The sequence below is a fragment of the Neovison vison genome, chromosome 9 (genome assembly GCF_020171115.1).
Source record: "Neovison vison isolate M4711 chromosome 9, ASM_NN_V1, whole genome shotgun sequence".
NCBI lineage: Eukaryota > Metazoa > Chordata > Mammalia > Carnivora > Mustelidae > Neogale > Neogale vison.
Genome location: NC_058099.1, coordinates 11123841 through 11149099, shown reverse-complemented (window position 1 = coordinate 11149099; position 25259 = coordinate 11123841). Strand labels below are relative to the sequence as shown.

Sequence of the window (25259 nt, the reverse complement as noted above, 5' to 3'; positions counted from 1 at the left end):
CATAAAGGCACTGAGGTCAAATCCTACACGAAGTTATAAGACAAAAAAGGAAAGGAAACATCCACAAAAATGTGTCCTGAGCATCTGTCTACAAAATAGATTAAAACTGAAATCTATGGTGTCAAAATGTGCTAAAGACATTAAGAAAATATACAAAGCACGAAAGGACAACATATATCTGAATTATAAAAACTTAGACATGAGGGATAGAACGCCAGCAAGAATCAGAAACAGGCTAGAGGGGATGTGAAAGCAAATCAATGGTAAGGATGTTTTAACAAAAGAAAGAAAAAAACATTAAAAACAAAAATTGAAGAGGAATTCTATCTCAATATAAGAAGTTAAAAAAAAAGATAAAGATTTTGAAGAAAGTGAAAAACAAGATCAAATAGAAGAATAATTGGAGCCCCGCAGAAGAAAAATAAAGCAAAATTACAGAACTGAAGCTGAAACCTATCATTCAAGAACATTTTCTTGAAATTAAAAAGAGAAAAAACTCGAAACTGTATGCATCCCATACCCTGTGAGACCACATTATATACCTGAGACTACGGAAGGACCATCCATAACATTGCAAAAAAAACTACTGGACTTTAAAAGAGGAAAAAGAAAATCCCTGGCATCTAGTAAAACAGAACATGTGACTTATTAAAGAAAATTAAGATTATCATCAGACTTTGACAGCAACACTTTCTGCCAGAAGAAAATGGAGTTAACAGATTTAAGATACTGAAGGCAAGAAGGTATGAACCAAGGATTTTATATCCAGCCAAACTGACTCACGTAGAAAGGGCACAGGAAACCGATCAACCTTTAATAACAACAGGGACTATTGTTCTGAGGAGCCCATCCTGAGAAAATCCACCAGTGAGCCTCAGACAACCCACAATGACTGAAGAGACATCCCCATTCGAGCTAGTTACTGTGACCTGAAAACTAAGACCTGGAGGGCAGAGAGGGAGAGAACGGGCAGATAAAGGCTGAAATGTTCCAGCAGTGGAAACACAGTGCGACTAAACAAAAGCTGGGGAAAACAGGGAGAGAATATGCAAACAAGGGTTAAAAGGTTTTCTGCAATCATGCTGGTGCTGGTGTTAGTATTGTTCACTGAGGCTGCTGTGTGTGAAAACAAATGAGTAATTATGGGATATTCTAATTCTATTATCCCCTGTGCCCTTTGGAGAGCCAGAATTCTCAGTATGGAAGGAAGGAAATACAAGTGTAACAGAGAAGAGGTTAAGCAAAAGCTCTATGGTCTTGAATTTGAATTGGAAACATCGATACGTGTGTGTGTGTGTGTGTGTGTGTGTGTGTCTGTCTGTCTGTCTGTCTCCCTCCTTGCTCTGCCCACTCGAAAGGCCTGGGAACTGACTAGTCAGGAGCAGGGAGTGTACTTAGCACCCAGGTTTTAGTCTTGAGGTATTTTTGTCACTTAAAAAACAAACAAACAAACAAACAAACAAACAAACAGTGCTGGGTGCCTGGGTGGCTCAGTGGGTTAAGCCGCTGCCTTCAGCTCAGGTCATGATCTCCGGGTCCTGGGATCGAGCCCACACTGGGCTCTCTGCTCAGGAGGGAGCCTGCTTCCCCCCCTCTCTCTGCCTATCTCTCTCCCTACTTGTGATCTCTCTCTGTTAAATAAATAAATAAATAAAATCTTTTAAAAAATAAATAAACAAATAAAAAATTAAAAAACCAGTGCTATCTGAAGAAATGTGTGATTCCAGGGTTGGAGTCAGGAAATGTGTAAGACAAACCTGGAATATCTTGCAGTATCAGATAATAAGGGAGCTATCAAAGACTACTAGGACCGTGTTTAAAGAAGGACTCAGGCACTGAACTGAAGAAGTTGGAACGGTTTGAATTTCGTTAACAATAATAATTGCAAGAGACTCCAAACCATCAAATGTTTAAATCCACTACGCCTTTGGGCACCTGGGTGGCTCAGCTGGTTAGGCATCTGCCTTCGGTTCAGGTTCTGATCCCAGGGTCCCGGGATAGAGCTCCACATCGGGCTCCCTGCTCGGCAGGGAGCCTGCTTCTCGGTGGGAAGCCTGCTTTTCCCTCTCCCACTCCCCCTGCCTGTGCTCTCACTATTTCTCTCTCTCTCTCTCTCTCAAATAAATAAATAAAGTCTTTAAAAATAAATAATGAATAAATAAACCCACTGGGCCACAATCTACATAAACAAAAGAATTGTCACATTTTAAGGATGTTAGGGAACAAATTCGTTACATTAAAAACTGTCAAAGGGAAAGAACCAAGTATTTATCTTTGCCACATGAACTGTGTCAATGGGTAACAAAATAGTAAATAAGGGCAAGTGTCTCTTCCTAAAAATATTCCAGCCAATAAATGAAAAACAAATAAGCTTAGAACATCCATCATCATTCTGCAACTCCTAGTGAATAAACAGATACAGGCACCAAGCATTACTGGCTACTAAGAGTTCCCAGAAGAGACACAACCAGCCTTGACATGCCTCCTATTGCCCTGCCAAGGGGATTGAGCCATGGTCTGTCCCATCTCAGGATCCAGTTGCCAATTAGCAGGAAATACAGAAGACAGAGGAACATGGTGAACAGCACAGTCCATACCAGGGAAAATGCTAGGTCTGGGTTCTTCAACAGACAAATTATAATAAAAGAAAAGGGAAAGAAGAGGAACATATAAAAGGGAAAAACCACACAATTTTTTACAAATGGCCAATACTATACTAGAGAATCTAGGAATACACATTTGTGTCAAAAAAACTATTTTTTTAAAAAATAGGAAAGTTAGGATGGCGGGGACTTTTGAAAAGAGGGAAAGGGTTTTCATGGAAGGGGGTTTCTGGGATGGGTAGTAGCGCCTTACTTCTTGTCCTGGGCAGTGCAGGTCTTCTAACAATGGGTTAAGCTGCTCATGTGATTAAGGCAGTTTTCTCCATCTACTCTACAAGTTACTTTACAGTAAAAATATTTTTAAACGTATAACGATACCTGCCCAGTGGGGAGTACTGTAAAGACTGAGTATCAGCATTTCTTTATAAACTATTGTCATGATGAGAATTCTCACCATCATTTTCACTAAAATGAAACACTGTCTTCACTATGAAAAAGAAAACTTCCTATCTATTCCACTGTTTCCTCCTAGGATAGGATGTAGAGAAAGTTCAGCTATAAATTAAAGAGTTATCTTTAAATATTTAAAAATGAACATTATTAATGGAGGGGGATACGCATGAGTGGGAACAGCAGATGTACGGGAAATCTCTGTACCCTCTACGTAATTTTTCTGCGAGCGCAGAGCTGCTCTAAAATATAAAGTTTATTTTGAAAAGAAGCCTACCTAATATTAAGTTCCTTCCAAATGCTAGGCACCGTGCATCTTATTTCATTTGATCTTCACCGCAATCCTATGAGGCAGATTACACTTGTTCTCTCCCTTTTACAGAGGTGGAAACCGAAGCGCAGAGGGTTAACTTGCTGAAATTAACTTGCTTGAAATTACTTAAGCGGAAAAGTGGAACCCAGGTCCCGTTGACTCCTGTGGCAGGTTCCGTATCGGATCCGTCTCTTGGTGCCCAACACTTATGGGATCAAACTGCCTTACTGAGTATCAGAGATCAGGAAACAGAAATGAAGACTACCTAAGCTACTACCTGTGACATCACTTTTTGGAAGCAGAGAGAAAAGAGGCAATGAGTTCCTTTAAGCCAGCAGTCACAGGGACCCTCCTCCAGGACAGACTGGGCTCCTCAGCACAAGGGCTTGAGTCCAAGCTGGCAAGATGCTTTCTGCATCGAGATGAAATGTGTTTGGGAAACCAGAGAGATGAAGGAGACAGCGACATGCTGCCGACAGCAGGGAGTGCCCCAAAATGTCTTCTGTGCCCTAGGAATGCAATGTCATCACCCCGACACACTGAACTGTCAATTCCAGAATAAAGAGCAAAATGTCCAAGTTTATGTTGTTTCCCTAGTTGCTGGAAACCATCCGAGGACCAGAAGGAGAGTGGGACCAGCGGGGAAAAAGCACGAGCTCTCCAGGCCTCCAGCCCAGCTCAGTCACTTACCAGCACCTGCCTCGTCTCCACCCCTTTCTCAGCTTCCTCTTCCTGCACATTGGTCACCACCCAACACGTACAGACTCACTTTCAACTCTTGCTTCCTGTGTCTGCCTGCAATGGAAGGGATTCAAGGGCTGGGACTTTATTTTATTCACTGTTGCCTCTCGAAGCATCTAGAACCACGTCAGGCAAAGTAGGTCGTGGGAAATGTTTGTTCCAAGTTGCTGATTTAAATTACTTCAACTCTCTGCTTTCAGTGCCTCACCTATCAACTGGGGATAATACCATGCACACTTAACCAAGAAAATAAAAATAAAGGGCAAGAAGTTTGTGCTCAACAGATGGGTTTCACCCCCTTCCCGCCTTTTCCTCTTTGGCCCAACACTCATTGAACAAGGATAAAACTAATGAACTCAGGATAAAAGTTCCCCTTCAAAGGATAATGACCTTTTGAGCTGACAACTGACTTGCTCAGGACACCCTCAAAACCTACAGACCATTTTTAATGTTGTGAAGAGGAGGCTACCAATGCATCACAGTGGGAATATGGGCAAAGGATGTCTCCAGAAAATGGCTTATGAATAACGCCAGTGAGCTGTGACTGACGAGAACAGGGTGCGTGGAGGCCTGCCAGGTCACATCACTAACAGGGACAAGCAAACCAAACATAAATAATCTCCTGTTAAGGCTTTCCAAAAATCCTGCCATGCCGGCATGGAACGCAGCGGCCAGTGAACTGGGCCTTCACGGGGCAGGGGGGGGGAAGCTGCCTCTGCAGTTTGCTGGGAAGGGCAGGGAAGACGTGTGGACAACGAGTACTTTGCACCTGCCATCTCATTTAATTCTTAAAATAATTTCCTGAGGCCAGCATTTTTCTCCCCATAAAATAAGAAAAAGTCGCGGTGCAAGGAGGAAGTAATTTCCAAGGTTTAACATCTCTGAAGTGGCAGCTTTCCTGGAATCTCAATTGTCTTTATAGCGAACTGGTAGCTAATAACATACACAGAGAACCTCTCCAACACTTGAACGTTCCGCTGCCCGTTTTACAAGCTCTCTCCCACTCCAACATCCCGAGGAAGGGAACAGATTAAGAAATGAGCCATCCACTAGATACTGATTGCTAGCTAACAAAATTTCAGCCAATTCACTGAAGTTCAGAGTGGCTGACCAACACACGCGGGGTGCTAACTCTCCTATTAGCTCCACACTAAGCTCCAGAAGTTGAAAATACCTTGTTCTTGGTTCATTATAAAACAGGAACCGCCACGAATATGCCAGGGACGCCCTGTAAGGGTATCCTTTAAGCAGAGATTCTTTTTCCTGTTTCACAACTGAGCAACCAAGGTTCAGAAAGGGATAGTAACTCGCCTAGAGACACACAGCTGAGAAGAGGCAGAGCTGAGGTCAGCGCCACATCTAACTAGAAATCAGGGGGCTTTTAATTTCATCATGTTCTTTATTATTGCCTGGGGCATGGGGGGGTACATCACTAAGTAGCTTAATATCTGGGATCTAGGAGCTCCTATCTGACCTTAGACCCACTCTCCACTCTTCGGCTCTATTCTGTGTAGAAGGAAAGCTGAATCCCCTGGGCTCCCAGGTCAGCTGGCCCCCTGCCTGGTTGGGCCCATGGAAGGGACTGGTGAGGGATGAGGACGAACAGGAGGGAGAAGCTGAGGTTTTCTTCTCTCTCTCTGCCTGGGTGGCTCCTCTGGCAGTGGTTTGCCTCCTGACTCAGACACCCACTGCACAGACCCACAGCTTCCAGCTGTAGTCAGTTGACCCTGACCCTGACCTCAGGTGCACCAACCTGGGCTCTTGGGGCTCTCTGGATTACCTCTCTGCCCCCTTTTGAGTCTCAGCTGCTCTCTCAGTTGGATAACCATTTCCTTGAATTATTTTCCCTCTTATAAACATCTGAAGGGGTTTCCATTGTCCTGGCTAGATCCTGACTGAGATGCTGACCAAGTTGCTGGACCGAGGGAACCAACTGGCAGCTCATGATCTTGCACTGAGAGTTGAGGAACGACTGGGTTCTGCATCTCAAGACCACATGTTGGCCACAAGCCTCTGTCTGGCCAGACAAGAAAGCTTTTGGAAAAGGCACACACTTTTTCTCTTTCTGAGGTTCACAGCAGTGAGATGGGGGTGGGGGTGGGGTAAAATGACCACAGTTGGTATCCTAATTCCATGGTCTTAGAGTGAAAAGAATTCATCATCAATCACTAACTACAGATGTGTTTCCTCAACTGTGGTGAGGAGTAGTAGATGCATGGAATGTTAATAGGTATTTTGTGGGGGGAAAGGGTTTTTGAAAAATGCTAGCTTAAACAAAGTTAACCGGATTTCTTTACAGCCAGGCTTTAGTAACGTGCATAGTAAATATCTTAAAAAAAAAAAAAAAGAGAGCGAGCGAGAGAGAGAGAGTGAGTTACATTATGCAATGTGTGACAAGCCCAAATCTTATATGATCAGAAAAACAACATCTTGTAGATCTAATATTTCCAGGAACATTGTTCTAGAAACACTGGTTTATGGTACTGGTGCTAAAACCCTTTTGTGGGCATCTGGGTCTTTCATGGACTGGAGCTGGCGCCTTCCCACTTTACCCTTGGTTACTCTCCGGTCCATACTCCAGCCAGGTGACCCCCCCCCCCACCCGCGACCCAACCACACTGTGTAGTTTGGATGCCCCTTGCCTTTGCATGAGCTTCTCTCTGCCCCTGCTCCTGGGGAAAGGCTATTCCTCCTGTAAGGTGTCACCCATGTGCATCTGTACCCAGGAAACCTCCCCTTGGGGCCCAGGCGGAGCAACCTGTCCTGCATTTGGACGTCACCTACCTCGTGCAACAGTCTACTACAGCAGTTACCATACCTCAGGGCAACTCTGTCTCTGCCTTGCACTGTCTGTAAGTGCAGTGATCAAGCCTTACTTGTCACTGTGTGCGAGGCAGTGCCCAGGGCTGGGTGGTTACCATGGTTACCAGTCAGGTTATGGGGGGAGCATGTGGGGGGAACATGACAAATACCCCAAGATTTTATATTTCTTTTTTTTAACTTAAATAATCTCTATGCCCATTGTGGGGCTCAAAATCATGAACCTGAGATCAAGAGTTGCATGCTCTACTGACTGAGTCAGCCAGCCCAAGATTTTAAATACTTACATCATTTTCTGTTAGCAAGGCTTGATTATAACAGACTTGCATTTCACGTTAAATCAAATAGAAGTTCCATTGTTAAGATGAGCCCTAATAAGTTAACCTTACATGAATGTAGCTAGTTTTATTATGATGAAAATAGCTGATTTTTTAAAAAGTCCTAAAATCAATTGACAAACAACAACCAGATTAACACTGCCATGACAAAACTGGCCACTAGGTGTCAGCCCAGGAAAAGAGGAGGGAGGGCTACCCCTGAAAGTGTTTTACTTTTTCCTCCAATTATCACCATAAATATCAAATATTTAAACAACAAAATATTAGGCAATTAAAATTATCCATTAAGGGAATGTTTTTTTAAAAGATATCTAAAATTTTGACGTTTTCCCTTTGCAAAATAGTTTATAAATGGTGTTAGTTTAACCTGTATTTTTCAAGAAACATTTGCACAGATTGGAGACATTGACTCCTAAGAGGAAACCGGCTCCGTTCGCGTCTGATATGCCCTCAAATTGTATGCAACATGGACCATATGGTAATCACCACTGTGGCGAGCGGTCAGAGGAAAGAGCGCGGTTGATAGATTCAGGCAGATGGAGGGTCTGAGTCCTGGCTCTGCCACTTCTTTAAAAAGTGACATAACCTTTCTTAGCCTTGGTTTCTCATCAGTAAAATGGGGATACACTACTCTCTCCATAGGAGAACTGTAAAAATCAAGTAATGGACTATATGTAAAGGGTCTAGCACATAACAAATTCTTCATGTTATTTTCTTTTCCTTAAGACTTCAAGTCTTAATGATTTATTTAACAAAACTATGTTCAGCTCCCGAACAACGAAGGGCGTTATAGGTGAGCACTATTATCATTTCATTCACGGCACAGATAATTACTGAGCGCCTTCTACCTAGCAGTCTGTGTGCCAGAGGTCCATGAGTCATCACGACATTCCACCACTTTCCAGAGTGGGTTTCCATCTCTTTGTGAAAGGGGAGCACGAGACTGAATGTAATGAAGCTGTGTATTTCTGAGAATGTATCCACACCCCATAGAAAATCAGTGTGGACTCATGTCTGGGAGGGTGGGTAGAGGGGAAGAAATCTGCAAGTTTATCCTCTAATCACCACAAATACCATAATGTCCCCCACAGAACCATCCCACCATCACTCCGTCTTAGGTTACTGAGCTGCTACTATGTATGCACGGGGGGCAGAAGAAAGAATACTCCAGAATCCTGTTTTTGAGCTCACAGTCTAGCTAGTACATGGACTCATGAATCACTGTTTTAGGCTCAAAATCGTCAAATGTTAATCACTGCTTAAAAGCGGATCAGAAAGGTCTCTGTTTTTCAGAGTCTCCATGAAAAAGTAAAAGACCCTAAAATAAGATCATTTGACTTAAGACTCCAATAATACTACCCATTTCTCTTTGCCACTGTCCCTGAAGATATAATTTTTAAAAGTGAGTCTACTCCATTAATATACTGACCTCTTCTATGTTCCTACCTGGACCTGATTATTTACTGCACGGGATGATCCCATAAAGGGTGATCCTCTCTAGACCCTAACTGCCTCTGGTCAGGTACCACGTAGCTGCTGGGTTGTGTCTTTGTTTTACACTTATACACTGGTGGTACTGTGTTTGCATCCGATTCTTCTCACACTCTAAGGGACTGTGTGTGTGTGTTTTTAAACTAAGCATCTATACTGCGCAACACTGAAATACAGTCACTAGTCTGATGCATAGTATGGGAAAACAGGTATCATTCATTCATTTGTACTTCCACAATAGGTACTTAACGAGTACCTATTAAAAATATCAGAGTATGTGAGGAACACCAAGGAATACAAAACGTGGTCCCATCCTACAGGAACAAAGTAAGAAAGGAGTCAGGATTATGATCTGAGATCAAAGTACGGAAATCTCCCCCTGGATAGTCTAAGATACCACTAGGTGTGGTTTATTTTTCAAGTATTTTAGAACATGTGGGAATTTCATTTTGGTCATATTCAGTGATGCTCTTTGAAATCATTCAGCGAAGCTTGATCATCATGTTTAAGCAGATTTCCTGCCAGTTCTTATCTTCTCTCACTTAAGGACCTACTTTTTACTTGAGCAGTCTACTTCTAGAACAATGGTTCTCAGTTCAGCAAGCATTTGTGGTGTGGCTCCAGGATGTCAGGACTCCGAAATTATGCTCACAAGCACCATCAGTGTCCCAACCTGGGAGCCGGACTACAGAGGTTTGGGGTCAATATCGAATGATGGTCATCTTCTCCCAAGAGGCACAAAATATTCTGATGAAATACAACAAAAGATTCTTAATTATATTTTCTCTTGTGCATTAAAAAAAGTGGACTCCAATGCATTTCTTAATTTTAAACCCTTGGTACCTATCACCCTCATATTTGCCTGTAAGTACTGGTGAGCAATAACATAAGTGAGTAATTCTTTCCTTTAGTTTTTATTCGATATTATGTGTTTTCTTATAAATCCTTCAGTTACTTCATGAGGTAGGAATAAACAGGCCAAACTCTCATTCGTGTTGTGAATGGTTTCAGATACTCTGACACTTGAACAAGAATGTTTGGCCACCGTTGTTCTAGAATGTGGCAGTGTCATTCTCCACTTCCTCCTTTACTTTCTTGACCTAAGAGGGGTTACTATCCTTTAGTTACTATCTACTGTCAGCAAAAATACTGCTGGTGTTTTACGTACATTACTGCTATTTTTATCAGCGGTCCTATAATGTAGGCATTATCTGCATTTTACAGATGAGAAAGCTGAGGCTCAGAGAAGTTAAGAGACTTCCAGAGCCAAGACAAAAATCCAGGTGACTCCAAACATACTCTTTCCATCGCACTCTGCCTCCTTGGCTGTTGAGAGCAGAAGAGCTCCTTTCCTCCCTGCTTCATCTGCGGGGTTATGACCTTGACTTGGGATGGACACTAAGAGGAGAAAGACTGGCAACCGGTACGCTATGAGCCCCTTCTCTAGTCCACTATAGACTCCTGCTGTCAACGCTTCTGTTTAGCTCAGGACAGCAGGTTTGGGCTGTAATTCCCTATCTGCTTGCTTAAAATAAACTAAAAAAAATAAGAAAATCTCTCACCAACTTTCCCTACAGAATATCCATGGGGACATATCCACCCTTCACAAACACACCACTGTCTGCTTAAAGACAGCGTGGGCTCTGCGTGGAAAACAATTTGGTGGTTCCTCAAAAATAAAATCACCACATGACCCAACAATTCCATTTCTAGGTATGCACCCCAAAGGAACTGAAAACGGGGCCTCCGACAGATGCGTGCACAGGAAAGTACACAGCGGTATTCACCACAGCCGAAAGGCGGGGGCCACCCAAGTGTCCATCCATCCATTTAAGACTGGACAAGCAAAATGTGGGAGATCCATACATACAGTGGAATATTACTCAGCCTTAAAAGGGGATGAAGTCCCGACGCCAGCTACGTACAGTGTGGAGGAGCCCTGAAAATGTTATGCTCAATGAAATTAGCCATACGCAGGAGGACAAGTAACTCACTTCGGGAAATATCTAGAATAGGGACCTTCATAGAGAGTCGAGCAGATGCTACCAAGGACTGGCGGGACGGGCAAGTGGGGAGTTCCTGCTTAATGGGCTCAGAGTTTCTATCTGGGGTAACGAAAATTTGAAAACACAGTCATGGTGCTTGTACAGTATTGTGACTGTAATTAATGCCACTGAATGGTATACTGAGCGATGGTGAAAATGGAAAATTTATGTTATATGTGTTTTACCACCAAAAAAAAAAAAATTTAAAAAAGGGGAAGAAGAAGAGAAAAAAGCGTGAGCTCATAGACAGACATGGGTTCAATTTCCAGCTCGAGGCTCCCAAGCAGTGCAGAGCATCTCAGAGCCAGCAAAGAGGAGCACACGCCAGCCTCTTCCAGGCTTTCTCCTTTCCCCTGCTTCCCTTACCTCCCATGTCTCGCTCTCCTGCACACACTGTTTTCGGGTTCCTCAACCCTTTCTTTTAGCACAACACGGAGGCACAAATTAGTGACACTCCTTGTATATGTTCTGGGCATCCTCTGCTTGCCCGCGTGGAGAGCAGGGAGCGCATGCCAGGAAGGGCTCTCTATGCTTTCCATCCTGAGCTGTGGTTAGACCGAGTCAACGCAAATCTGCTCCTTACCACGCTGTGACAAGCTGGCACCCCAAGTCAGGCTTCTGCACGCTGCTGACTTGCACTTCTTCTATTCAGAAGCCTTCAAAATACGGCGTTTCAGACCTTTATTCACAAAGGCGATTGTTGCGATATTAATTAAAATATTAAAAACTGGAAACGATCTAAAGGTCCAATGAGAGGAGTTACAGAAATTATGGTGGCTGTCCTTGATGGGATGTTCAGCAGCTGTACAAAAACCGCGTCTGATGTAACGTTAGATGGAGGAGGAAAGAACTTTTAACTTAGGTTTGACAGCAGCTACGGAAACCCTTCGCAACATGAAAAGTTATTGACGAGAGCATATGAAAGGTAGTTAAATTAAGGTAGGTGGGTTAGTTCAGTGGGACCATCGTGGTGTTCGAATGTTTCTAGTTTCTAAATACTCTTCTGTTTTCCGTTACACTAAAAACGCATAGAGATATAGTTGTGCCTTTTGAAGCCATGAGATCAATGGCGTTACTCAACCAGGAAACAGATATACATGGTGTTTTTCCGACCTGTTCCAACACAGCCTCGTCCGTTCATGCTTGAAAGCCAGGCTATCAATCTGCTTTTATCTTAACTTGTCTGTCTTTAAGGGGTTTTTTAGGTGGATAAATATGAGTCAGCAGAATCATGTGCAAAATGAGGGGCTGTAAGGTGGATGAGGCCAGCGTACCCACAGCTGAATCTGGAAGCCGGGCCTCCTGGGACAGACTAAACAAGCAGGACTCCGGAGTCGGATGCTGCCTGCACGGCCTCCTTCCGAGCACATGAATGTGACTGCCTGTTCACTGCCCCCACCCCAGCACCGGCTCCCTGAGGGCAGGGGCTGTGCTCCCTTCATCCCGGGGAGGCCCAGCTGGCAGCCTGGCCCAGAGAGAGCCGTGCTGGTCTGCTGACTCAACGACACCCATAGTCCCCCTTCTATCCCGGCCTTTCTGCAGACCCTGGCACGGAACAGGAGGAGTTCGAAAGCACCAATGTCCATCAGTTTTGCTCTTTGATTTGATGTTTTACCAAACCCTGCAGTGGGCCAGAGGTGGGAACAAGTACCTGTAAATGTACTATCTTGAGGCGACTCCACGTATGAGCTTATGAGAAACTACGAACGGAAAAAGGCAGGAAATTGAAACATACAATTCTATTTTTGAAAGTTCTTTCAAGCTGAGGCCACTGTGCTGTCTTCCAAAGAGAGGGTGGTAGGTTAGTCTTGCTCAGATTCCACGATGATATAATTTTAAACAAAGGAGTGTGGGAAAAGTAAGATTCTTTTAAAAATTCATTCGTTCTCCCTGAGAGGGAGGAAGGGGAATGTTCGAGGCAAATTCAAGAACCACACTGCTATACATATCCTCCAAAAGTTGCCATCTTCCACCAAGCACAGAAAGGATCCTCGGTCTAGCAATTAAAATCATTTGTCTTTTATCCCCTTCTTGCCAAAAAGGACCCCAGCCCTAACTAGTTAATCCCTAACACACACTGCTACTCCCAGAGTTGCCTGGCAACTGCAAGGAGGCGTGTCAGAGAGCAAGAAAGGCCTAAGTAAATGAGCTAGAGCCTGGGCCGCTGCTTGACATGGATAAAGGGGGTTTTTCTGAACGGGGCTGCTTGGCTGCTTGTGGTTCTGTCGTTTAAGTGGAGAAGAACAAGTTGACGTGGCCGATACTGTTAAATATCTTGGGCTCTGCACCTCCTATTCTCTGCGTGGCTGAAAAATGGGTCACATGCCCTTGCGATTTGTAGGCACTGTCCCCTCTGCCAGGGAGCACCAACCTCCAGAGCCTAAAGACAAGGCAGGATGCACCGTGTTTGCGTTGCACACACTAAACACAACCCCGGCCTTGCACACCTCTCTGTTCCTTACTTTCTGTCACCCATCCCTCCACCCACTATTCCAAGATTGACTCACTGACGCCTGAACCCTGCCATGACCTGCGCCCGGCGCTGGCAATGCGGAGAGAGTTGTTAACGTGGAGCCTGAGGAAATCAGAACAAAGAGAGGCAAGAGGGTGTGGTGGAAGGAACCTGAGTTTTGGAGTCGGACAGACCTGAGTCTGCCTCCTGGCTCTCCCGCCCACCGGGAAGTCACCGGCGATCTCCACCTTCATCCCCCACCTGGAACGTGGGAAGGAAGGGGGCAGTCGTGGGAGACGGCTGCGATCACGGAAGCGGAGCCACTGGGGAGATGAACCGAGCTCCATCCAGCCTTGTGGGAGGCCGCCGAGCGGGTATCCCATTCTCTGGCCCTTTGGGAGAAGAATTCACCTGGCCCTGAAGAGACACTGCCAGCTAGCCCACGCAGGCCCTCCTGCCTGGGTCCGGCCTGGAGCCCTGGGCAAGGACAGGGAGCAGCGAGGCTCTGGCATGTGGCCGGCCTCAGCAGGGGGCTGCCGTCCCCTTCCCTTCCGGGCAGGGGAAAGAAAACGACGCTCGAGATTCCCCAGCCAGCTGCATTTTGAAATTTTTCCAGTCGGACAGGGAAAAAAAAAAAAAAAAGGCCAAAGAGTTAAAAGTCTCCAGTGAGCCGTGGGCCGCGGAGGAGGAGTGGCGGGTCCTGGCCCCTCTGGCGGGGGCTCACCCCCCTCCCCGAGCCAGGCAGGGCACCGAGGGGCGCTGCGGGAGCCGGCCGCCAAGCAGAGTAGAAAGCAGCGCTGTCTAGTCTGTCACGTTTCATGTTGTAAAAAATCCAAACCCGGTGACTCCGCAGTGACCTGAGTCCCGAGGCTGCGCCCGCTGGCCCAGGGTGGGAAGCCAGCACACTGTAGCGGTGTGGCAAACGCTGGGGACACGCAACAGGGCAGCTAGAGGGGACGAGCCGCGGGAGCTCTGGGGGTCTGCGGTGCTCTCCGCACCCACACCCGCTTCTCGGGGCCCCCCACCTTGTAGGCCCCCTCTGCCATCAGCCGCGGAACATTCTCCACATGCAAGGCTGCTGCTTGGGCCCTGCCCTCAATCCGTCTCAGGGGCTCTGCCCGCCAGGCTGCCACCTGCTTCTGGCCGCCAGCTTTCTCCCTCACCTTCCATAGCAAAGGCTTCCATGTACTTGGACCGTCTAACCAAGTAAATCCATGTCAGGGATTCTGCCTGAGGAAAGAATTCAGACAGTGCATGAAGATTTCTATAAAGATGTTCATCACAGTGTGATTTAAAATGGGGAGAGGTTACCCACGATCTGAAGAACCAGCATTAGGATGATGGGGTGGGCCTCAGCACTGACAGCAGATTGTGGGAACTTGAGAAAAATCTCAGACACTTGCCGTTTTAAGAGCCCCACAGGTGACTCTGATCCATGCAGAGTTAAGAACCACAGGGGTCACCTGATGGGGTACGTGCTGTCATCGTAAGAGATGTTTAAGGAAAGTTTTTATATAAGGTGAAAAAATACTACTACAACATACTAAAACTACTACAGCATACTAAAACATAAAACAACATACTAAAAGGCAAAACCAAATAACTGAGAAGTAGATTACTTTGCCAGGAATATATCAACTGTCTTTAAGGAAAAAAACCAAAACCCCAAACCTAAATGAAACAAAAACAACCCTGAAACCCTAAAGCCTAGGTAGAAACATGCTAACATGTTGTCTTAACTCCAGACGATAGGATTATGGGTATTTTCTCATTTCTAGTCCTCTGTTAAACTTTTTTTTTTTTTTTCTTTTTTCCTTACCAAGAGCAGGTGCTATTTTTATAACCAGGGAAACAACTAAAAGACAAGTGGCCCTGGGGAGGGCACCCTAACCTCTCAGCACCGTGCTTACTGTCACCCAAAACAGGCTCACCCAAGGTACCATCCCCACGTCACCCCCGTGTGGCCAATGCCCACTAACCCTTATCTCTTCTTGGGCTCATTTGTGCTTTGCAGTCAATTATTTTAATTAATTCCCCAAACAATCTTGCATAGGAAGTGCTGTTAGCCTATCTCTCAAATAAGGAGAAATTCCTAGAATTAAATCTATGGTTTAAAAACCATCGAGGTAGCATGGTGATGATGCATGGCCAGAAAATTGCAGGCCCTCTGGCTTTCCTCCTGGCCGTCCAGAAAAAAGCTATTTGGGAGCAGATAAATGGGACCAAAGGCGCAACAATCTGCCATATTTCATTGATTCTAAGATGCAGATTTCTTCACACTGTAACATCTCTGGAATCCGGATGTGTCTTACAACTGATGGCATCCAACTGGGATTGCCAGCACCCTTTCCTGTTTCGGAATGGTACCCAGAGTAATGGTACATCTTATGATTGAAAGGCAAACCAGACTCAGTGAATTGTACCTTGTTTTCAACCAAACCCATCATCCTATCCTCAGAATGCCACTTTTAATGACTATATAATATTCTAGCATACGGATAGACTTTAATTTCTTTAACCAGTTGCCTATTATGGACACTTAAATCTGTTCCATGTTTTTACCATTATCAGTACTGCTACTGGGAATACCTTTGCATTAAGTTTTTCGCTTTTTCTGCTTACAGGCATCATCACCTTCTCCTAGCTCCAAATCTTGGGAGACATTTGACATCTCTTGCCCCTCGTCTCCCACATTTCGTATCTTTGCAGATGCATCTAGTCATTTCTTCTTCATGGTACCTCTTCCTGGTGTTACCACCAGAGGGCTCTCTTCTGAGTCTCCTGGACAGTCCCCTGGTCTCCGCTTCAAACTCCCCTTTCAGTCCATCATTCTAGTACTGGTCAAACATGACAAACAGTCTTAGCGTATCTCTGCTCAAAAACTGGTATTTCCTACAAGGCGAAGTTCACACTTCTAGCCTAGCATCCCAGGCCCTGTCAAATTTGGCTCCAACCTCTCCAGCAGCCTCTTCTCCCTATCCAAACCCACGACTCCAGACAAAGTGGCCATGAGGGGTACTGCCTCCAAGCCTTTGCTCATTCAGTTAACTCCATACCCACCACATGGAGGGACACTTTGTCTTTTTCCAAACCTGAGCCATCAGACCCAGGTCGAGTTTTACCTTCCCTATGAAACGTTTTATGGCTCATTTGATCCTTATAACCATCTGGAGATGTAGAATGATAGGTATTCTTAGCCTCATCTCACAGGTGAAGAAACTGAAGTTTAAAGAGATGAAGTGGCTTGTTCAAGGTCATATAGCTTAGAAGTGCAGATCCTGGCTTTGAACTCCAGGGCTTCCGTCCTCAAACCCAGGGACTTTTAGAGTCAAGTGCAAATACAACCATAAAATTCTTCTGAGGAGCAACTTGTGCCCAGATCATGTATCCAGCAATCCCTACCAAGATTCAACAGCCTCTGTATTCTAGGCACTCATACGACAAAATGAAATCATTTTAAGAGTGGATATATTGCATGTTTGTCAGTTCCCAGCAACGCAAGGAAAGAACTAGACCAGTTATCCCATTCTCCTCTCAGAGATGGAAAGACAACAGTATCTTTCTTGAATTATACTAGCTCTCCAATGAGCACTAGACCTGACTGGTTCGGCGGGGCCCAAGGTCAGGACAAAGAATCAGAGCGGCCTCACTTGGAGACAAGCAGGACATGGGGAATTTGCTTTAACTAAGAGCTTTAGTGGACCTCAGGGAAGCAGCTCTAAGGAAGCAAAAAGAAAGTACATCCCTTGTGTTATGACCATGACATTGCCTGAAGCGGAGGCAGCTTAGAAAGTCAGGCCCAAGTGCTGGACAGGAGACAAGGAACAAGGAATGGTGGCATCAGACTGCTGCTTCCTGAGCCCCCGACCTGGCAGCAAGTGTGCTCTGGATGAAGGGAAAACAAGGTGGTTACTATTATTCTGGGTCTCACTTAGACACATGACGGAGTCATAGTAATCAAAAAAAAATTCTTAACAATGTGTAACGGTGGCTCATGGGGAAGCGTAACCAAGATTCACTGTCAGAGTTTGCACGTGAAATGTACCGCCTGACATAAAACTCACCTTGTCATTTAACAGAATAAAATGCCGTGGGTTAAAACCAAGACGGAAACAAATAGTCCCAGCCTATAGGCAGTGCGACCTATGCTGGTTCCTCAGACCCACTCCAGCCAGGCTGGATGCGGCTGCCATCCCCGGCCGGCTCAGGATGAAGGAGGCTCTGCGCTCTTGAGAGAATAGGGCTGTCGGCAAGGTCGCCCCCCAGTTTCCCTCCTATGCATGGTGACTTGGGCCCAAGCCCAGTTCTCCATTCTCTGTGGCCAAGACGCCGGAAGTAGGCAGAGGAGAGGGTTATCAGATGGGAGCTTCCCACTGAGGCCGGGAGAGTTCGTATTTTCTTTGGTTTTAGGGTTGCCCCTAAATATCTTCGCATCTTCACAGTAACTTCCCACCGCACAGGGCAGGCAGGGGAATGGACGAGGCTACTGACGCTCAGGAAGGCCGAGTCAGCAAGCAAGTGCACTTTGGGAGCGCCCGAGGAGTGAATCGCTAGGATGCCTTGCTTTCTCAAGGGTGGAGCCGAGGCCCCTTCCTAGGAGAAGGACCTCGAGACACAGAGGGAAAGCATGGTTTTGGGACTACTCAGCTCCTCTGCTGGGTTAGCAAGTCATGTCTCTTCTGAGCCTCAATTTCCCCATTTGTCAAGTGGAAAAGATCCTCAGAGAGCAGGTATGTGAGAGATCTGGGCCCTGTCTTAACATGCAGCTGGTGCCACTGTCCAGGGAGGGGACAGGTCTTTAACGTTCACAGGAGTAGTGAACAGAGAGCAGCACATTCACACAGAGCGGCATGGCTTCCTCATGCTAAGAGGAAAGACAAGGGGAGGCACCCCCCAGCCCCTCACAACACAGATGTACAAACCCTTCTGGGTGAATTCAACTGCCAGATGAAGAGCTGAATTCCTGTGACCCCTGAGGTCTATTTCTCAGTCCTGACGTAGATTTGTAAATGCCAAGAAGCTACTCACCGGCTCAATTTTCAGAGCATTTCGGTAGCTGCCGAAGAAAGCCGCCTGGGCCTTGAGGAAGGCCCTGGCCACGCCATCGCCAGTGGCTGTGGACACCTTCTTTAGCCGGTTCTTCAGAGAAGAGATCTGGTGAGAGAGAGAAAGGAGACGCGGGTTGAGGGCAGGGTGGGTGGACGGCTGGCAAAACCCGATACATACAGAGCTCTAGAAACTTCCTGGGAGGGGGATGGAATTAACAGCTCAGGGGCTGGAGAACAAACCGCATTCAATATTGGGGCAGGTTACTGAAACTGAATCGAGCGTATCGAGTAAGAGCAAAAACAAAACCATTTTCTGAGTAGTTTCAATGTACTAGATATGCCCGTTCACATGCATTTTCTAATTTAATTCTTTCCGCCGTCTTGCAAGGAAGGGATCAGCGATCCCGTCTTATAAGGGTGAAACAGTCGCAGAGACGTTAGATTACATGCCTAGGAACAAGCCCAAGAACTGGCCAATTGGAATATGACTTGAAAGTCTTATAATCTGAGCCCAAATGACAAAAATTGTTTTAGTTCGAAGTCTACTCCGTCTTTAAATTACTTACAAATATTGGAAATGAATGGCTTATTTATAACATATATACCTCACACCTCATACTCTGGATACATGCTAGATACATAAACACATGTGATATGTATTTATTAAATACATGATAACATGTTTATTAAATATAAAGTAACTAGAGGAATAACATATACGCTAAAGGAATCATGGCAGCCTTACAGATATGTACTCAAGAGATTCAGGAAAATAGTTAAGAAAGCCATGGCACTGGGAAAGCAGCCAGAAATATTTAGTATATAAATGTAATAAGCTATAAGGCCTTACATGGTGGCTAGACTGGCCTGCAAATTTGACTTAAGAGCCTCCTTGTGGTCAAAGCAAAAAGAGAAACTCAAGTTGTGAGATTCTTTGGGTCCATGTAGTACAAACAAACCACTTGCACAAATGAAAACGCATTTTCCTGAAAGCGAGAACTCAAAGAGATTTCTCCTGTGAATCCACAGTGTAGGAAATCCTCATGTGTGACGTGATGGCTCTTGCCCTCAACGTGAGAGACAATACCAAGCTTCCTGGTCTGCTTCTAACAACCTTTCCATTCACCTCAGGCTACCGCACTACACAACTTCTGGGCACACCGTTCACGTTGTATTTGTTCCATGTGAAAAGTATCCCTGGAACTTGGCAATGTGATAGCCTTGAGTCAACAGTGATCTAACAGTGGAAAAAACCAGACCTGGGCCCTGCCCACGCGAAGCTTATATTCTGGTGAGGAAGATACCAAACCCGTGCGGCGTTGCTATGCGATGAGTCTATGCTAGAGCTCACTGAGGAAGTCAGCAAGGCTTCCTGGAGAAAATCAGGCTTGAACAGAAATCTGGAGGATGAGCTTAGGTAGAACCTGGCAAAGACGGGAAGGAACAGTGTCCGGGGAACAGGAGAAAAAGCCTGTGGTGACAAAGAGCTCCGAGAACAGAAAGGACTATGGCTTCGGGGGAGACAGTGATGGAGAATATGGCCTGAAACGAGACTAGAGGAAAAGGCAGAGGTCAGAAGTACTGTGAGTATAGTAAGGAGTTTTTTTCCTTCATCTTGAGGGAAAATGTAAATCTAATGACTGTTTTCAAGCATGCAGGTGACAGATCAAGAGAATATTTCAGGAATCTGTATGGGCTTCGATATAAGATTACCTGATGGCCTGACATTATTTAAGGATAAAATAGAAAAATTAGATTCAGGTGGTCCATGAACCACCTACAAACTTTTAATATGAATGAGTGACGATCATTTTTCTGGGCACAGGCTCCACACTTTTCCTCAGATCCCTAAAGGTACCCATGAACCTAAAAATACTAAGCATCACTGGTCAGGGATAGATTGCACAGACTTTAAAAATGCTCCTTGGGGGTGCCTGGGCGGCCCAGCTGGTTGCGTGACTCATGACTTCAGCTCAGGTTGTGATCTCATATGTCATGAGATCGAGCCCCATGTCATGCTCTGCTTAAGAAGAGTCTGTCTCGGGGCACCTGGGTGGCTCAGTGGGTTAAAGCCTCTGCCTTCGGCTCAGGTCATGATCCCAGGGTCCTGGGATCGAGCCCCACATCGGGCTCTCTGCTCAGCCGGGAGCCTGCTTCCCTCTCTCTCTCTCTGCCTGCCTGTCTGCTTGTGATCTCCGTCTGTCAAAAAAAATTAAAAAAATTAAAAAAGAAGAGTCTGTCTCTCTACAATCCCCCCTCCCACTCGCACATGCTCTCTCAAATAAATAAATCTTAAAAAAAAAAAAAAGAAAAGAAATGCTCCATGGACATTATTTCTTACTAACAAGCTTCTGATAAGGGATTTTTATTTTAAAAGTTTTATTTATTTGAGAGAGAGAGAGAGCATGAGCAGGGAGAGGGGCAGAAGGAGAGGGAGAGGCAGACTCCCCTCTGAGCAGGGAGCCCGACATCGGGCTTGATCCCACAACCCTGGGATCAGGACCTGAGCCGAAGGTAGACAGACGCTGAACTGAGTCATCCAGGTACCCCAGGGATTTTTAAATAGCTTATTAAGATCTACTGTGTGTGGACCATAAAATTCACTCATTTGAAGTATATAGTTTAGTGGTTTTTAGTATAATGGTAAGGTTGTAGAACTACCACTATTATCTAATCCCCAACTATTTTTATCACCCCCCCAAAAACCCATCTTATTGTCAGTTATTTCTCACCCCCCACCAATTTTCCTCCCCTCCTCCTGCACCCCGTCCTAGGTAACCATTAGCCCACTTTCTGTCTCTATGGATTTACCTATTTTGGACATTTCATACAAACGGCATCATACAATAAGAGATCTTTTGTAACCGGCTTCTTCCACTCAGCATAAGCTCGTTGTAAACAAGGTGAATCCATGCTGTGGTGCTTATCACCACTTCATTCTTTTTCACAGCTGAATAATATTCCATCGTGTGGGTATGCCTTGTTTTCTTTTTTTTTTTTTTTTAAAGATTTATTTTATTTATTTATTTGACAGACAGAGATCAGAAGTCGGCAAGAGGCAGGCAGAGAGAGAGGAGGAAGCAGGCTTCTCACAGAGCAGAGAGCCCGATGTGGGGCTCGATCCCAGGACCCCGGGATCATGACCCGAGCCGAAGGCAGCGGCTTAATCCACTGAGCCACCCAGGCGCTCCTATGCCTTGTTTTCTTTACCCTACGTATTTAGCTGGATGACGGGCGTCTGGGGTGTTTCCACACTGGGGCTATTATGGATAATGCTGCTATGAACATGCATGTAGAAACTTTTATGTGGAGACACCAAGAGATTTTGAGGCCAGAGTCTGCATGGTGAAAATCCTATTGCCAGAACTTACGAAGATAAGCTGAAAAGGACATGTGAAATCGTGGACAACACCTGGGTGTCCACATCCTACTGCCTGGGACGTCCCTATTCTGGGACACATGAGCCCCAGGGCCACAGTGGTACGAGCCCATGCAGAGCAATGCAGGCCACTCAGCAGCCGGGCAGACTCTGCCGTGGACTTTCAACTTGAAATAGCAACATGGAACAAAACAAAACAAAACATCTTCATTAAAAGGTTCAAAATATTGCCCTCTTCCAACCCTCCCAATAACAGAAATCCTGCCTCTCCCAGGGACGAGGGTGACGTTTCCATCCTTTGAAATGGTGCAAGCCACTGTCCCTCTTCTAGCTCCTCAAAGGCCTTGGGCCACCTGTGCCGCGGATTATTCCTCACTTAACCTTCCCTGGCCTTTCCCTTTCATTCGGGAGGTGTTTAATTACCTTGGATTCACAACGCTGCACTTCAGGTGAGCCTCTCCTAATGGCCTCATTATCATTTTACACAAAGAAGTCGTTGCTGATTGTAACTGAGCAAATAAGAGTGTGTGCCTTCCTGCCCGCCCCAGATGGTCTGAAACCAACCAAGTGGTCCTGGGCTCCTGGCGCCCCTGTGACCACTCAGGCCAAGACTTCTGAAGACCTCTCCTCACCCTGCAACACGGAAAAGCTTTTGTCAGCACTTCAAACTTTGAAACTTCAAGTATATGCGCATCTGATAACTGGTGATAGCATTTTGTCCTTTAAATAAAAGTGAGGGATGAAAATCGAAGGCTGAAAATAACCCAGAGTCATACATCTAAAACTGAACTTGCCAGGAGCCCATGTGGGGGTTCTGGTCAAATCATTAACATTGGGGTTCATCAGGCATAATCTGGGGGCGACAGAAATGCTGATGAGGCTCGCTTTCTCCTTTAATGAGGTATCAGGAGGAAGACAAAACAAAGGGAAGAGGATGCTACACTGAACGCATCAGCCTCTCAAATGCACCCTCCCCACCCCCATTGCCTTCTGTGTCCCATCTTGGCCACTGCAGCATCAACCAGCTCGTCTCCTAGGCCAGATTCCCAGGTCAGATTCCATAATCCTCCTTCCCTACCCACCACCATTCTCCGCATCTTATCAGCACCACCCCAAATATCCCAAACCCACCTTCCCCTTTCAGTGCCCATGACCTTGGCACTGTGCCACAGAGCTCCATCCCTCCTCTCTGGCCCAGACTGATGGTGTAGCTGCCTAGACAGGCTGTGCTCAGTATCCCCTCAATGCCACCCACCCACAGCTGTCCTAGTAATCTCAGAAACATATGAATCTGGTCATTTCAATCCCTCCATCAAAATCCTTCAATGCTCCCCACCCTGGGCCATCACCACCTGCAGAAAAACATCCCAACTTCTCCAAGCAGTTGGTGACACTCTGCTCAGCTGGCCTCACTTCCCTCAGCCCAGCTTAATGTATGTTGGACTGACAGTGAATTATGATTTAGAAGCATTCACATCTCTCCAGCCCATACACAGGCCAACAACTCACACAGCATTGTCTCTTGTACCTTCCTGGTCTATTTGTGGAAGAGTTAGTCACCCTTCAAAAGACCATCCAAGTGCCTATCAATGGGGGTCAATTAAGTAAATTATACCACATCCTTACAATGAAATACTGCATAGCTGCTGAAAAGTATCTGACAGGATTTGAACTGACATAAAGAGATGTCCACAAAATACTGCCAAATGGGAGGAAAAATGCGAGTTGCAGAGCTAGACAGCATGAATCATTTAAAAATTTATGTTGATATAGGTAGTAAAAATCTAAAATGCCATGCATCAAACTTTACCTACAGATGGATGCTTTTACTTTCTATTTTATGCACTTTCGATTGTTTTGATTATCTTTTATTAAAAAGCACATGCTCCTTTTAGAATAAAGAATTCAAATGAGGTATTTTTCCTTAGTAGTCAAATTAAAGGTTACTTTGGGTTAAGGGAAAGAGGAGATCCAGATGTCCCACCATCTAGAAGCCTTCCCTGACTACTAAGGCAGGGTCCACGACACCCTGCTGGCCTCTTGGACTGCCTTGGTGTGTCTTTGGTGAGAGGTCACTACCTCTCCTGCTAGACTGAGTTCCCAGAAGGGCCAGCTGGGCTTGGCTGGTATAATCAGTTAGCAATTGCAGCCAAATGAAAGAGCGGGCGAGCGAGTGTTTAGATACCCGGAGAGGCACTTCCAGTGGTCGAACCTCTCCACTTGGAGGAAAGTCTGGGATCACATTCTTTAGTAAATGATCATTAGAAGAATCTGGTCTCCATTGGGAAGAATGGGCCTGGGGAGAGAAATTAATACCCATCCGGCCTTTCCCCTTCTGCAGAAAGCCACCACTTAGACACCCAGAACTGCAAGGAAAACAGAATTCTCAGTGAAAGCGGACAATTTGCCCAGTCTTAACTGCAAACGCAACTCGTGCACTGACGAGCAGCATTCCCTACCCCCCGCTCCTGCTCCACCTGCTCACCGAGGGTCTCTTGACTTTCTTCACCCGATTCTCTGTCCTCATGCACTCCTCAGTCTGGGATTGGACATCCAGCTCTCCTACTTTCTTAACCTTTCTAAGCTTCTGTCTCCTTTGCTGTAAAATGAGGTCTCTGCTACACCCATCTGGTCTGAGGCTTAAATTCCAGGGGATGGGAAATGGCTGGTGGAGGCAACGAGTGCCTCGGTTCTTCGGTGTTCATGTTTCCTTTTGTCCCTAGACCACTGCAACCATCTTTTAACTGCTGGGCTCTATTTTCATCCCAGTTTCATCTGTCTTTTGCATGAACTTGACTTTCTAAAACAAGAGGCTGTATCCCATCACTCCAGTCCTCCAAAATTTTCACAGGCTCCGTAGTGCAAACATGATCAAGTCCAAATTCCTTAGTATTCGAGGCCTTCCATGGACGGGCTTGGCTCAAGCTCCATGTCCAACACTGTCCAACACTCTACTGAGTTTGGAGGCCTCCATGCCATCCCTAAAAGTCTGGGGTGTTCTTTACCCACCCTCATTCTTGAACAAAACCCTTCTATCAAAACAAACAATAAAACAACAAAGAAACAAACAAAACCCAACCAAACAAAAACAACAGCAAAAACCCCCAAAGCCTCTTTCTGCCATGCCCTCTGTCAGAACAAACAGCTCTTTCTCAAGGCACAGGAGATCATTCCTTTCATTGACGCCTCATCTTTGCAGGCCCTGTGCCGGGAAGGGGCTGGGAACAGCCACGGATGACCAGGGCCCAGCAGGAGAGCTTGCAGTCAGCCTCCCCCAGAAGAGCCACAAGGTAGCTTGTTACCACTTTAAAAGGGACTCTCGAGTGGCATGTGTCAGTATCCTAGTGTTGAGCTTTTTGTATAATCAGTATTTATGTATCTTCCTCCCCACGAGAATGAAGAGAAGCTCTTTGTGCTCCGTAAATATAGGTTTCTTTCATTCATACTTGGTTGACACTTGAGGCAGGCGTGGTGGGGTGGCAGAACATGGCGAGAAAGGTGGCCCACGATTCACCTAGCCACCTCTGACAGGAAAAGAGGTCCACAAAATCCTGCCAGACGGGGGCAAAAATGCAAGGT

At 45.7% G+C, this 25259-nt stretch overlaps 1 protein-coding gene across 11 annotated transcripts in view; it reads right to left on the bottom strand.

Annotated features, from left to right (window-relative positions):
- The window catches only part of DENND1A (DENN domain containing 1A), a 495826-nt gene that overhangs the window by 135073 nt on the left and 335494 nt on the right, over positions 1–25259 (bottom strand). For all 11 annotated transcript variants that reach the window (XR_006386371.1, XM_044264938.1, XM_044264939.1 and 8 more), the window contains one exon: positions 18282–18407. Coding sequence is in view for 10 of the 11 variants with exons in the window: in XM_044264938.1 (XP_044120873.1) it covers positions 18282–18407 (126 nt within the window). In the remaining variant the exon portion in view is untranslated. The remainder of the gene's footprint in view (positions 1–18281; positions 18408–25259) is intronic.